This window comes from Macaca nemestrina, chromosome 9 (genome assembly GCF_043159975.1).
Source record: "Macaca nemestrina isolate mMacNem1 chromosome 9, mMacNem.hap1, whole genome shotgun sequence".
Classification (NCBI taxonomy): domain Eukaryota; kingdom Metazoa; phylum Chordata; class Mammalia; order Primates; family Cercopithecidae; genus Macaca; species Macaca nemestrina.
This window is the reverse complement of record NC_092133.1, coordinates 122,266,129-122,280,723: the sequence shown is the minus strand read 5'-3', so window position 1 is coordinate 122,280,723 and position 14,595 is coordinate 122,266,129. Positions and strand designations below refer to the sequence as shown.

The 14,595-nt window shown below is 41.0% G+C and overlaps 1 protein-coding gene across 16 annotated transcripts in view; it reads left to right on the top strand.

Annotated features, from left to right (window-relative positions):
- Positions 1 to 14,595, top strand: part of LOC105480072 (MLLT10 histone lysine methyltransferase DOT1L cofactor) — a 219,205-nt gene that overhangs the window by 111,811 nt on the left and 92,799 nt on the right. For 15 of the 16 annotated variants that reach the window (XR_011608212.1, XR_011608213.1, XM_071070398.1 and 12 more), the window contains one exon: positions 12,813 to 12,908. Coding sequence is in view for 13 of the 16 variants with exons in the window: in XM_071070398.1 (XP_070926499.1) it covers positions 12,813 to 12,908 (96 nt within the window). In the remaining 3 variants the exon portion in view is untranslated. Of the gene's footprint in view, positions 1 to 1,543; positions 1,692 to 12,812; positions 12,909 to 14,595 lie in introns of those variants that run through there. The other variant, XM_071070409.1, reaches the window with a different exon arrangement.

Below are 14,595 nucleotides of genomic sequence, written 5' to 3'. Positions count from 1 at the left end.
CTGGGCAACATGCAAGAAGCTATGTCTACAAAAAATACAAAAATTAGCTGGGCATGGTGGCATGCACTTGTGGTAGTCCCTGCTACTTAGGAGGCTTAGGTGGGAGGATTGTTTGAGCCCAGGAAGTCGAGGCTGCAAAAGCTGAGTGAGATTGTGCCACTGCCCTCCAGCCTGGATGACAGAGACCGTGTCTCAAAAAATTATTATGGATTTATTTGAGAATTAGTTTTTCACATTGTGACACTTTTTCTCTACACAGTTAGGCATGTTATCACCTAAGAAGTTGATTCTACATAGCCACAATGTAATTATGTTAGGAAATTTAACATTAATACTGTTAACATATAATCCATATCCCAGCATTTCGTTGTTCGGGTAATGTCCTAATTGGTAGCCAGTTTAAGAAGAAATTGATGCAGGAGTCAGATATCAAACGTTGCATTTAGTTGTTGTCTCTTTAGTCTCCTTTAATCTAAAATAGTCCCAGCACTTTGGGAAGCCGAGGTGAGTGGATCACTTGAGGTCAGGAGTTCGAGACCAGCCTGGTCAATATGGAGAAACCCCATCTCTACTAAAAATACAAAAATTAGCCGAGTTACATGACTCATGCCTGTAATCCCAGCTACTTGGGAGGCTAAGGTAGGAGAATTACTTGAACCCAGGAGGCAGAGGTTTCAGTGAGCCGAGATCACACCACTGCAGTCCAGCCTGGGTGACACAGCGAGACTCAGTCTCAGAAAATAAAATAGTTACCAGGATTTTCTGCCTTTCATGACAGTGACATTTTCTTGAGTTTAGACTAGTTGTTTTGCAGAATGTTCCTCAACTGGGATTTGTCTGATTTGTTTCCTCCTGAAAAGATTCGTGTTAAGCATATTTGATGGAAATATCACATTGATGATGTCTTGTTCTCAGTGTATTATATCAAGGGACACATGATATTATTTTATCCCATCATCCGTGGCACTAAGTTTGATCACTTGGTTAAGGTGTTGTCTGTCAGATCTACTGTGAAGCTTTCGTTTCCCTGTGAAATGTTACTTCAAGCTTTGAAATGTCTGTTCCCCAGTAGTCTTTCATGCAGTGTGTTTGATATATCCGTTGATGATCTTTGCCTGAATCTGTTATAACTATGGTGGTAATAATGTGATGATTTTCTGTTTCTATCAATGCTTCCATATTTATTTCTTGGCATGCTTTGATTATGAAGAACTTCATCTGTCCATCCAAACATCCATCCATTGACTAATCTCTCCATTATCAAGTAGACTCAAGTTTATTTTTTTAAGTTCACCGTGTTATGTAATTCCTATTATTATTCATCTCAATGCTCAGATTGTCCCACATTTGGCCAATGGGAGTCCTTCAACTTGGCAACTGTGCCCTTTTGAAATTTTTCAACAGTTTATAAGCATTTCCTTAATTTCTAGTAAAACAGATAATGTAGGCTTATCTTGTCTTCTTTTCTGCCCCAGACCTTGAATCAGCTCATTTTCTAATGCTGGTTTCTTTTAGTGGAGGTAGCCTATCTACTTGGAGTGTATCTCTGTCCTAGAATGGACCCTTCAGCAGTTTGAGAGGTCATACCAGTCCTTCTTACTGTGTGCCCCATACGCTTACCTGTTACTGGCCAGTGCAGAACTCTTCCTGGTTTCAGCTGCCTTTCTCAAATTGGCTCTCAATGCTTTCCAGTAAGTACTGTTGACTAAATATTTAGTGGTTTTCTTGTGGCTTCCTTCTTCCTCATGAATGCTGTTACCATGTGGGCCTTGTAACTCTTTTCCTTACCTGCTTGTATTTTGGGGTTGATGGTGATGCTTTTACACTCAGTTTTGTTGTGTTATTCTATGAGTTTTTGGTTTTATTATCTATTTGCTTTGTTTGTTTTTTTGAGACAGAATTTCACTCTTGCCCAGGCTGGAGTGCAGTGGCACGGAGTCGGCTCGCTGCACCCTCTGCCTCCTGGGTTCAAGCAATTCTCTTACCTCAGCCTCCTCAGTAGCTGGGATTACAGGTGCATGCCATGTCACCTGGCTAATTTTTGTATTTTTAGTAGAGATGGGGTTTCACCGTGTTGGCCAGGCTGGTCTCGAACTCCTGACCTCAAGTGATCTGCCCACCTCGGCCTCCCAAAGTGCTGGGATTATAGGTTTTTTGCTTTGTTTTTATATTTGGGATTCAGAAAGGATGAGAAACTATGTTGCTGCCACCATTTTGTCTTGCTGTTTTTTTTGTTTTTGTTTTTGTTTTGAGATGTGGTTTCGCTCGTCTCCCAGTCTAGAGTGCAGTGGTGCAATTTCGGCTCACTGCAACCTCTGCCTCCTGGGTTCAAGATACTCACCTGCCTCAGCCTCCCAAGTAGCTGGGTGATCGCCTGCCTCGGCTCCCCAAAGTACTGGGATTACAAGCGTGAGCCACGCACCTGGCTTTTTTTTTTTTTTTTTTTTACATTGCTCTATTTTCTCCTCTTCTGTCAAATCATAGCTCTCTTTGTTTTAATCTTTCTTGCTCCTCTTGTACCCAAATTCAGCACTTAACCTAACCTTGCCTTTCTGGTGAAGCTAGACTTCCTTTGACTTATATGACTCGTACTGTATCTCTCTTTTTTGCATGGATTTTTTTTGTTGTTGTTGTTTTTGAGATGAGAGTCTCACTCTGTCACCTAAACTGGATTGCAGGGGCATGATGAGGGCTCACTGCAGCTTCAACCTCCTGCACTAAAGCAATACTCCCACCTCAGCCTCTGGAGTAGCTGGGACCGTAGGCATGCACCACCTGTGCCTGGCTAAGTTTTTAAATTTTTTGTAGAGATGGAGTCTCCCTATGTTGCCTAGGCTGGTCTTGAGCTCCTGGGCTCAAGCTATCCTTCTCCCACCTTGGCCTACCAGTATTGAGATTCTAGGCTTGAGCCACTGTGATCGGCCCATGATTTTCTTCTATTTTCATTTCACTTTTATACTGTCTTTATATATGTATATGTCTTACTGTCAGACTGTATCACGTCTCAAAGCCGATCTATATTTTTTATGTTTTAATGTTCTTTTACAATGTCTAATATGATTTCTTTTCTTTTCTTTTTTTTTTTTTTTTGAGACGGAGTTTCGCTCTTGTTGCCCAAGCCAGAGTGCAATGGCATGATCGCAGCTCACTGCAACCTCTGCCTCCTGGGTTCAAGCCATTCTCCTGCCTCAGACTCCCAAGTAGCTGGGACTACAGGCATGTGCCACCACGTTGGCTAATTTTTGTATTTTTAGTAGCTTTTAAAAAAAAATCCTGAGTGTCAGGTGTGAGGTAATAGAAGAAAGGTAGTGTTGTTGACAGCTTGTGAGTACTTAACGAATTTTAGTTGCATTGACTATAATATGATAGTTGTGTATACATTATAGGCAATTAGGAATAGGAAACACAATCAGGAGGTACTAATGGAGTAAGAAATGTTTGCTGAAGTCCTGGAAAGCCATCATTTCTTTTTTCTTCCTTCCTCAAAAGGCCTTCGTGGGTTCAGTTTCAATAAGAACTCTGTAGCAACCTAATAGCTCCTTTTGAAAATGGAGTGCACTTAATAGCCATGTCATTGGAGCATCAAGTCCAAATGGAGGGCGGTGGGCGCCTGTGGATGGAGGCTTTTTTGCCAGAGGATTCAGTTGGCAAAATCATAATTCATACAAACAGGTAGCTTAAAAGCATAATGAGGACTGTGGGATTCCAAAGGTAGAGAATGTGCTTCATCTTGCTGCCTAGCTTCCAACACAGTGTGTTGGTTTTGGGCTACTCTCATATGATGCATATTTGCAGGATAGCTGACTTTTAAAGGATAAGCAGAATGTTGAAGTGACCATCATAGAGCCCCTGTTATTGAAAGAGTTCAGTAAGGTGTTCAGCCTACTTTTCGATGGTGGGAGTCTGAAGAGACCAAAGCTTTTCCTTGACTTGCAGAGGAATTTGGTGTTGTAAATCTGTTTCTATACTTTACAGAAACTTGTTGAGCAGGTCTTTGATTGTTATTGGAGTTTTTCCACCAGCTATGCTGACAGAGGAGATAACATTACAGAGCTATTGAGACTGAGGCTTCTAATTTAACAGCCAATAGTGAGAGCTTTGGCAATCATAGGATAGAGGTACTGAGTCCCGACATACTTATCTGTGGCAAGTGGCAAGGGAGTTTAGGTCACGCCTCTGGGAAAGCACTTCAGACATATTGGAGACTTTGACACATGGATGTAAACTGATCTTGATCCTTGGGCATGAATGTTATGGCAAAGAGGCATTAGAAATGTCCAGAACAGCCTACCAAGTACCATCAGTCTGTGTAGTGAATTTAGTCTAACAGCTGGGGGTATAAGAGCAATAACTAAACTCACTTGGCACTAATTCACTGTTAGCTTCCAGCTCTTATTAGCCTTTTTTCACTGGCCTTGTAGGGCTTTTGTGTTGAGGTATTGCATCTCTTCCTACCCCTGGAACCTTTGAGTCCTTTATCGAAGCTGTGGCTTCCCTTTGTCCTTCTGGAATCCTATGCTGTTTCTATTGAACCACCCAGGAAAGAGACATGGTTCAGAGAGTGATTTATATGTCTCATTAGTATTTCTACGTGTTGCTCTTCTTGATTGGGGGAATACCTTTTGCACTTATGGATGGGTAAAGATAAGCATATAATACAGGGGATGGCAAACTTTTCCTCTAAAGGACCAGATAGTAAATGTTTTTGGGCTTTGTGGACCGCATTTAGTCTCTATCATATATTCTTCTTTTTTGGGGGGGAGGGTGGGGGTGCTAAGGAATATTTTAAAGATGCAACATTACTCTTAGCTCAGGTGTCATAATTTGCTGACTTCTGTTATATCATTTCCTCTTACACTATACTTCAGATGTCCAGGCAATGATGAATATACAGTTTAATTGCCCAAAGACCCCACCTACAAAGTCATGTTAGCTTCCTTACCCCCTGAGAATCCTGCCAACTGAATCCTGGGTAGGATAGTGATCTGGGTGCCTGTATCCAACAGAGTCTTAAAAATTTGTGTTTTCTGGCTGGGCACGGTGGCTTATGCCTGTATTCCCAACATTTTGAGAGGCCGAGGTGGGAGGACTGCTTGAGCCCAGGAGCGTGAGACCCCATCTCTATTTAAAAAAATAAATCGTATCTTTTCCTCTCCTCAAATTCCTTTTAGCATGCTTGGATGAGTGCATGTGGCCATTGAGGCCTCTTGGGGATAGGGAGTGCACATCCCCATCTCTAATTATTTTTCTTCTTAAAGCACTGAGGTCACCTAATTGTTACAGTGGGGTAGAAATGAAGCTGACTGCCAAATTGGTGAGGAAGTCCTCTCCACCTAACCAGAGTAGGCTAGCTGCCAGCAGAGCATCCTTGGGCAGCTCTCTTTAAACATAGTTTCTGGTGCTTAACCTGCAGCCACCTCTTCAGTTTCTCTTCATTATTCAGGCAATAAAATGAAGACCCATTAACTGCCTAGTTGACTGTACAATTTTTCATTTTTTGACTTTGCTCAGATCCCATTAATTGGCCTGTGAGGCCTTTAATTTTCCTCTTCCGAATAGCCATGCCCCTAACAGCATCATATTCTCTCATCACCAAACTGTGAAGAACTATGAAAGAGGTGGAGCAGAAAAAACAGTTTCTCCTGCTGTAGTCTCACAATACAGAATGCTTCTGTGACCCATAAATGTAGAGCGATTTCTCCCCACCAACAAGCAAGCTATCAGTTTTGCAGCAGACATCAGCTGCTTATCCTCTAATTCTGTTCAGTTTGGACGCTGTCTACCTGGAGATGGCATCAGATTACACAATTTGGGAACTCAGTCCCACAGGACTGAGCCTCACTTTTGAAACTGATTCTAAGCCCCAGGTGCTTCTGTCCACCTGGCTATGACTTGGGGTTCCCACAGCCCCCTCCTTGGGTTGGATTAATTTGCTAGAGTGGCTCACAGAACTCAGGGAAACCCTTACTTATGTTTACTGGTTTATTATAAAGGATATTACAAAAGTATACAGATGAATAGATGAATAGTGTGCAGTATGTCAGGAGATAGGGAGGCAGAGCTTCCCCATCCTCTTGGGCCTTTTATACAGAGTTCACTGGATAGGCATGATTGAAGCATGGACACCTGTATAGAAATGTGATTGGACAAAGGTATGATCGAACACTAATAGACTGAGTAGGGAAACCCAGGCAGGCCTGTATGTTCACAATGCTTCTTGGTCTCTCTGTGCAACATTATTTTCTTCTGGGTATTGGGGCAGAACCCCTTCTGAATTGGGGGTTTTATGACCCACAATCAGACAGGGTAGGTCAGAGAATTTCTTTATGTCCAGCTCCATTATAGAAAAGTAGGAGAAGTTTAGAGCATATTTTTAATTTTTATGGCCTGTCTTGGGGAGAAAAAGGAGGGTAGGAAGGGTCCGAGAGAGATTCTGTTTTCTGAGGCCTAAAGCACCCCATTATAACAAAGGACTGTCATTTCACCTTTGTTACTCTGATGCTGTTCTGAAGCTGCATCAGGAACCAAGGACAAAAGGCCAAATACTTTAACAAAAGATACACCTGTTTTTTTAGTTACTTAAAAAATAACAAGGACTATGGGAGTTGTGACTCAGGGACTGTGGACAAAACCAATATATGTATACATATATGTGTGTGTATATATATGTGTGTGTATGTATGTGTATATATGTATATGTATATATCATATCACAGAAGTCTGTCATTTGACCTTACTTGTAAAGTATCTAATTAAGAGATGCAACTTCTGGGTCAAGAGATAGACAACTTATTACTTAGAGCAATAGCTGTAACCAGAGTATCAGTAATTTTTGGCCATTTCCCATAGGGCACTGCAAAGAGGGCCAGATAAAATCTGTTCGTGCTGTGTGTTGCATTACAGGAGAGGAGCCCTGAGCTTAGGGCACCTGAATCTTTTGTAATAGACAGTAAGCGTAGCTGACCTTTGCTTTCTGTCTTCTGAGGCTATTCACTATATGAGCAACCTTGAAAAGATAGTTCAGAATAATGGGCTGCCATTAGCCTAACTCAAAAGACATGCAGAAATAGGAAAGACTCATGCAGTATGGTTTCCTGACACATGAATGATTCTCAAATTATGATTGACTTTACACAATGTTTTTGATTCACAGCTAAGTTCAAAAGAGGTGTCCTTGATGGACAGACAACATTCTTCTAAGCTGTGAATCACAGGCTTAGGTTTCTTCCATCTTGTGACTACCTTCTTTAAAATGCTGCCTCTATGGCTTGAATGCTTATTTTTGTTATCTATGTAACAGTTATCTATGTAACCAGTGTGGATACTAGAAATTTGGGGCTACTAAGGACCAGGCCTAGAGGTGACACACATCATTTTCATTCAGACTGCACTGATTGGAACCCAGTGCAATGGCCACATGTAACTGCAAAGGAAGCTGGGAAACGTCTAGTTACATGCCAAATAAAAAGAAATGAGTTTGGCGAATAGGCTGTCTCTGCCTCATTTTCGCCCATTCTTGTTAATTTGTATGTAATTACAGAGAATGACAGAAGACAGAGCATTTAAAAAATGAAAATTAAAAAACAAAATCCCACTACATATCTCACCATTGAGAAATAGCTATCACTTACTACTAAGCAAATATCACAGATTTTTTCTATGCATAGAGATATACATACATACATAAAAAGGATAGAAAAAAATTATTAAATTGAGTGAAACCTAGTGATGTTTTAAACACCAAAGGCAGATTTACTTGACTGTATAGAGGGAAAAGAAACCCTTTTTGTACAAAAACAACAACAACAAAATTTAGCTGAATGTGTGGTATGTGCCTGTCATCACAGCTACTCTGGAGGCTGAGGTTGGAGGATGCCTTGAGCCTGGAGTTTGAGGCTGTAGTGAGCTATGATCATACCACTGCACTCCAGCCTGGGTGGAAGAATGAGATCAAAAAAATCTTTTTCCTCCTTTACCACAAGAAATACTATTTCCTCAAAGATACCTTTATGTTTAATAATAGAAATTACAAAAGCGGCCGGGCGCGGTGGCTCAAGCCTGTAATCCCAGCACTTTGGGAGGCTGAGACGGGCGGATCACGAGGTCAGGAGATCGAGACCATCCTGGCTAACACGGTGAAACCCCGTCTCTACTAAAAAATACAAAAAACTAGCCGGGCGAGGTGGCGGGCGCCTGTAGTCCCAGTTACTCGGGAGGCTGAGGCAGGAGAATGGTCTAAACCCGGGAGGCGGAGCTTGCAGTGAGCTGAGATCCGGCCACTGCACCCCAGCCTGGGCGACAGAGCAAGACTCTGTCTCAAAAAAAAAAAAAAAAAAAAAAAAAAGAAATTACAAAAGCAAACAAGACGTTGAAGAGGTAAGACTGTCTTTCTAGTTGGGGTGCTTTTTAGCTGTAAGTGATGGAATACTCAAATCAGAGTGGCTAAAGCAATTCGAAATTTATTACTTCATGAAGGTTCAGATGCTAGGCTTTTCTAAGATTGGTTAATTTAACAATAGCCAATTCAGCTGTAGCACAGCATTGTTGACTTTTTTGTGATTTTCTTGACTTTTGCAGTCATGGTTGCCAGGTCACTGCAGTTGTTCTGAGGATCATGGTCTAACACTTGAGCATCTAAAGGCAGGAAGGGAAGACCTTTAAGAATGAGAACAGCTAGAAAATTTCAACATCTGGCCTGGTGCAGTGGCTCACCCTGTAATCCCAGCACTTTGGGAGGCTGAGGCGGGCAGATCACTTGAGGCCAGGAGTTTGAGACCAGCCTAGCCAACATGGTGAAACCCAGTCTCTACAAAAAATACAAAAAATTAGCCGGGCGTGGTGGCGGATGCCTGTAATCCCAGCTACTCTGGAGGCTGAGGCAGGAGAATGGCTTGAACCCGGAGGCGAAGGTTGCAGTGAGCTGAAATCGTGCCATTGCACTCCAGCCTGGGCAACAAGAGCGAAACTCCGTTTAAAAAAAAAAAAAAGCAGCAGCAGCCAGGAGCGGTGGCTCACGCCTGTAATCCCAGAACTTCAGGAGGCTGAGGTGGGCAGATTACCTGCAGTCAGGAGTTTAAGACCAGCCTGGCCAACATGGTGAAACCCCGTCTTGATTAAAAATACAAAAATTAGCCGGGCGTGGTGGCACGTGCCTGTAATCCCAGCTACTTGGGAGGGTGAGGCAGGAGAATTGCTTGAGTCTGGGAAACGGAGGTTGCAGTGAGCCAAGATTGTGCCACTGCACTCCAGCCTGGCCAATAGAGCAAGATTCTGTCTCAAAAAAAAAAAAAGAAAGAAAATTTTAACTTCTGTTTTATTATCCTGATTGAAACCTATTCCAGGCCTAAAGCAGTCAGTGGCTAAAGAGAATGGTTTTTTAAAATTCCTTTTAATTGCCTTGGACTCTTCCATGTTTGCCTCTAGGCTGGGGAATAGATACACTTTTATGAGGACATGAGAAGGTGATCGTGAATTTTCTTAAGAAATCAGGACTTTGTCAGCAAGAAAGAGGTTTATGTTTAGTCACTGTTTGGCAGACTTATGTTTTGTTTTAATTACATGCGTCAGATTTTATATTGAGCTCCTACAGTGAAGGCTGCTAGTATCTCTATAGTCATTTTGCTTTTCCTGCTATCCAGGTTGTTTGTTTTAATTTTTATTTGTTCATTATTTATTTTTTTGAGACAGAGTCTCACTCTGTCACCTAGGCTGGAGTGCAGTGGTGCGATCTCGGCTCACTGCAACCTCTGCCTCTCCCGTTGAAGCGATTCTGCTCCCTCAGCCTCTCATGTAGCTGGGACTACAGGCACATGCCACCATGCCCAGCTAATTTCTGTATTTTTAGTGGAGACGGGATTTTACCATGTTGACCAGGCTGATCTCGAACTCCTGACCTCAAGTAATCTGCCCACCTCGGCCTTCCAAAGTACTGGGATTACAGGTGTGAGCCACCATGCCCTGCCAGGGTTTTGTTTTTGAAGACATTTATATTTTTTCAGGTAGCGACTTTCTCTTATGTAAACATAATCCTGATAGTTGTGTAGGTATTTGTTTTGTATTTAAATTTGTTAGCTGCTCACTATTAGTCTTTTTACCACAGCTTCTCCAGTAAGTTCATTGTACCTCTTAAATTGGCTGAATTTTATTATTAACTTTTTTCAAGAATAAGTTGTTAGAACTTGTGTTCTCTGATTTCTTTCATAATGGAGGGCATTTTCTTTTGCCTTAATTTTTGAACTGTATCTTGGCTGTATATAATATTGTTGGGTCACATTTTATTTCTCCTAAAAACATAATGGTCCTGGAATATTGCTGTGGAGATGACTAACGACACCTCCCTCTCCCTGTATTCTGCTAAGTTTAACTACAGTAAGTCTTGGTGCTGCACAATCTGTAACAGAATTGTTCAGAATTTTTTTTTCCCATTTTCGTTTTATGGAATTTTATGTTTGAATATACCTTCTGTTCCCCACTCATTGAATTATCTGCTTGAGGGACACATGTTATCCTTATGTTTGATTATCTCTGTTTTTTATACCTATCAGATGCTGTGTGCCTGCTTTAATACCTTTTTTAAAATTTGCATTACTGTGATTATTTCAAACCTTTCTTTTAACACTTTAAAAATTTTCGGCAATGCGTATTCTTTTCCTTGCTGTTTTTATTGTATTTGCTTATTCTGTAATGATACTGTTTTTGTCTTAAATTTATTACTTTGATTATCTCCCTTCTTACCTTTTCCTATTTTATCTCATTCTTGAGCTTTGTTTGAACTCATGTTATATTTTTTATTTGGCATGCGGACAGTTTTGAGAAATATCTTCATACTCAGTTCTGTATGCTTCTAGGTTGTGATTTTTGGCTATCTCATGCACGTTAGACTCTGTATTTTTTTTTGCCTGTAGTTTCTTTGCCGTACAATTTTAAAAATGTTGTTTATGCTTGGTAGACTCACTTTTGACACTTATTCCATTATAATGTAGGTAATTTTTTGAAAATTTTCTCATCGTTTTTGAGATGATGGTTTAAGGGCTATGTATTTTGCATTTTTCTGAAGCCTGTGGGAATGGGAGGGGTACAGTATAAAAGCTTGGGAGGAGGGGTGCAGTATAAAGAGCTTGGCTTAGGGCAGTATGCACTTTTTGGTATAACTCCAGGCTGGGCTCCCTTTTTTAACACAGTACGTTATTAAATGTCTTGCACCAGGTTCTATATCTCAGATGTTCAGGTGTATCTTAGTCTTATGGGGAATACCCTAGGATTCTGTTTTATTTTTTATTTTAATTGTAACTTTTTGAGACATGGTCTCACTCTGTCCCACAAGCTGGAGTGCAGTGGCATGATCATGGCTCACTGCAGCCTCCACCTCCTGGGTCCTCCGCCTCAACCTCCCAGTAGCTAAGACTACAAATTTGCACCACCACACCCAACTCATTTTTGTGCTTTTTGTGGAGATGGGTTCTCATTATGTTGCCCAGGCTGATGTCTAACTCCTGGCCTCAAGTGATTCTCTCACCTAGGCCTCCCAAAGCACTGGAATTACGGAGGAGAGGCACTACACTGGGCCTGCTAGGATTTTATGTAATTAGTTCTTAGCCTTGATACTTTACTTCCAGTTAGCACCTCTTCACTTTTCCTCCTCTCACCTTCAGTTTTTCCTGTTTCTCCCCTGAAGCTAATACTATTCTTTAGGCAGAAAAAGTAGTTTAGTAGGTAAGAACACATAAAATTGCCTCTCTTCAGATTTGGGACTTTCGGTTATATTCTCAGAATTTTCGGGAATTAAGGGGTAGGATTAAGAGCTGAATCCTATAGCTCAGTCTAGGGCAATTTCTACTCTAACCTGTATAACTCTACAGTAGTTAGTGATTCACACAATAGAACATTTTGGTTAAAATTATCTGACATTAAGTTTGACTTGCAATATGTAATTAATTTTTTATTTTATTGAATTCCTTTTTATATTTAGCTCATCAGTTTTAGCACTTTAGAGCACACCCTAACTTTATCTAATTTTGTTGTTGTTGTTGTTAGAGATAACTAATTCATCTATTTTTTGAGTAAACCCAGGAAAGAATTTTTTGCTGGAGTTTCTGTGCCTCTAGTTTCTGGAGAAATTCTCATGGTAGAGAAAAATCGGGTACTGTTCAGATGTGAAGTGCTATGTAAACTTTAAAGTGCTATTTTTAATTGTTCACAAAAGTATTTGGTGGTTTTTTTTTTGTTGTTGTTGAGACAGAATCTCACACTGTTGCCCAGGCTCAGGTGCAGTGGCACAATCTCGGCTCACCACAACCTCCGCCTCCTGGGTTCAAGCGATTCTCCTGCCTTAGCATCCTGAGTAGCTGGGATTACAGGCGCTCGCCACCATGCCCGGCTAGTTTTTGTATTTTTAGTAGAGATGGGGTTTCACCATGTTGGTCAGGCTGGTCTTGAACTCCTGACCTCGTGATCCGCCCACTTCAGCATCCCAAAGTGCTGGGATTACAGGTGTGAGCCACCATGCCCAGCCGTATTTGGTGTTTTTAAGAAGAAAAAGTATATATTTTGCTGAATGTAAATGTGGCAAATAATTACAGACTTCAGTTGTTTATTAGTATTATTTTAGACTGATCAAGAATAAAAGAGCTGAACTTACTTAAAAAGAAACTCACACTGGTATTACTTGTTTGTAAAACAACACGATGATCAGAGAAAGTGATTTTTGATAGAAGTATTTGTTAATATTTTAAATTACTAGTTATAAAAAAATTATTGCATATATGGGGTTATAGTTCAAATTTAAATTGGATTTTACTTATATTCGTTTTTAGAAATATAAAGAGAAGGACAAACACAAACAAAAACACAAGAAGCAGCCCGAACCATCACCTGCATTGGTTCCATCCCTGACTGTTACTACAGAAAAAGTAAGTTTTAAGAATCATATTTTGTTTTATGTAATAAGTAGGTATTTTGCTGATTTTCACCTCTAAAAACTGTTTTCATTCCCTAACTTTTCCCAGCTTTTCAACCACATATCATTTTCAACCACATAACTTAGAATTCTCATTTCTTTCTTTCTTTTTTTTCTTTTTCTTTTTCTTTTTTTTTTTGAGAGACGGAGTTTTGCTCTTACTGCGCAGGCTGGAGTACAGTGGCGCAATCTTGGCTCACTGTGACTTCGGCCTCCCGGGTTCAAGCGATTCTCCTGCCTCAGTCTCCCAAGTAGCTGGGATTACAGGCACCTGCCACCATGCCCAGCTGATTTTTGCATTTTTTGTAGTGACGGGGTTTCACCATGTTGGGCAGGCTCATCTTGAACTCCTAACCTCAGGTGATCCGCCTGCCTCAGCACTCCCAAAGTACTAGGATTACAGGCATGAGCCACCGCACCTGGCCTAGAATTCTCATTTCTCTCTCTTTTTTTTTTTTTTTTTTTGAGACAGAGTCTCGCTTTGTCACCCAGGCTGGAGTGCCGTGGCACAATCTCAGCTCACTGCAACCTTCACTTCCCTGGTTCAAGTGATTCTCCTGCCTCAGACTCCTGAGTAGCTGGGACTACAGGCGCGTGCTGCCGCGCCTGGCTAATTTTTTGTATTTTTAGTAGAAATGGGGTTTTACTGTGTTAGCCATGATGGTCTCGATCTCCTGACCTCGTGTTCCGCCGGCCTCGGCCTCCCGAAGTGCTGGGATTACAGGCGAGAGCCACTGTTCCTAGCCTGAATTCTCATTTCTTACCTTATTCTACCTTCTGTTTATTCTGTGCTTGTCTCCAAAGCCTGTTGTTAAGTAAGGATAACAAGTGGGAACCATCATTGAGACAGATAATTTTGGCTGTGGGTGGACTTCATTCACCTGAGATTTTGAATTCTGGCCTTGCCACTTACTGATTGAGTCTTTAGGTTAATTAACCTTGGTGTAACTCAATTTTATCATTTGTAAAGTGGGGGAAATTATTAATGAAATTGAATGATAGACTACATGTAAAGCAATTAGAACAGTTTTTGGTTCATAGTGAGAATTAGTAATTATTAAGTATTATTAGAATTATTATCTCGTGGTTAATATGAAAATAGAGGGAGACTGGGACAGAATAAGCAAGTCGGGAACTGCAGTAGGAGATGAGTCTAGGGTGAAGGGCCCATTATGCAAAGCTGTATAAACCAGTGTGAGGACTTTGTGTTTAGTTTGATCGAAAAGTGAGCTGTTGGGGGTTTCTGAATTGAGATGTAATGTGGTCTGACTTATTTTGAAAGGACCTCTGGCTGCTTTGTTTTGGACAGGCTATGGAAAGTCAGAATGGAAGCAGGGAGGCCATTAGCAAGGTATTTAGTCATCCAAAGAGAGATGGCGGTAACAATAGAGGTAGTGATAGGTGATCAGATTCTGAAAACAAAGGTTGAGCCCACATGATTTTCTTACAGATAAGTTAGAGGCATATGAAAAAGAGAGGATCCATGGATGATTCCAAAGATTTTGGGTCAGATCACTAGAAGATACAGAGTTACTGTTAACAAAGACAGGAAAGATGGGGGAGCATACCAGGTTGAGGGGAAAGAGAGGAATTCAGTTTGGGATACGGTTTTAGTTTTCTATTGCAGATGAAATTACTAC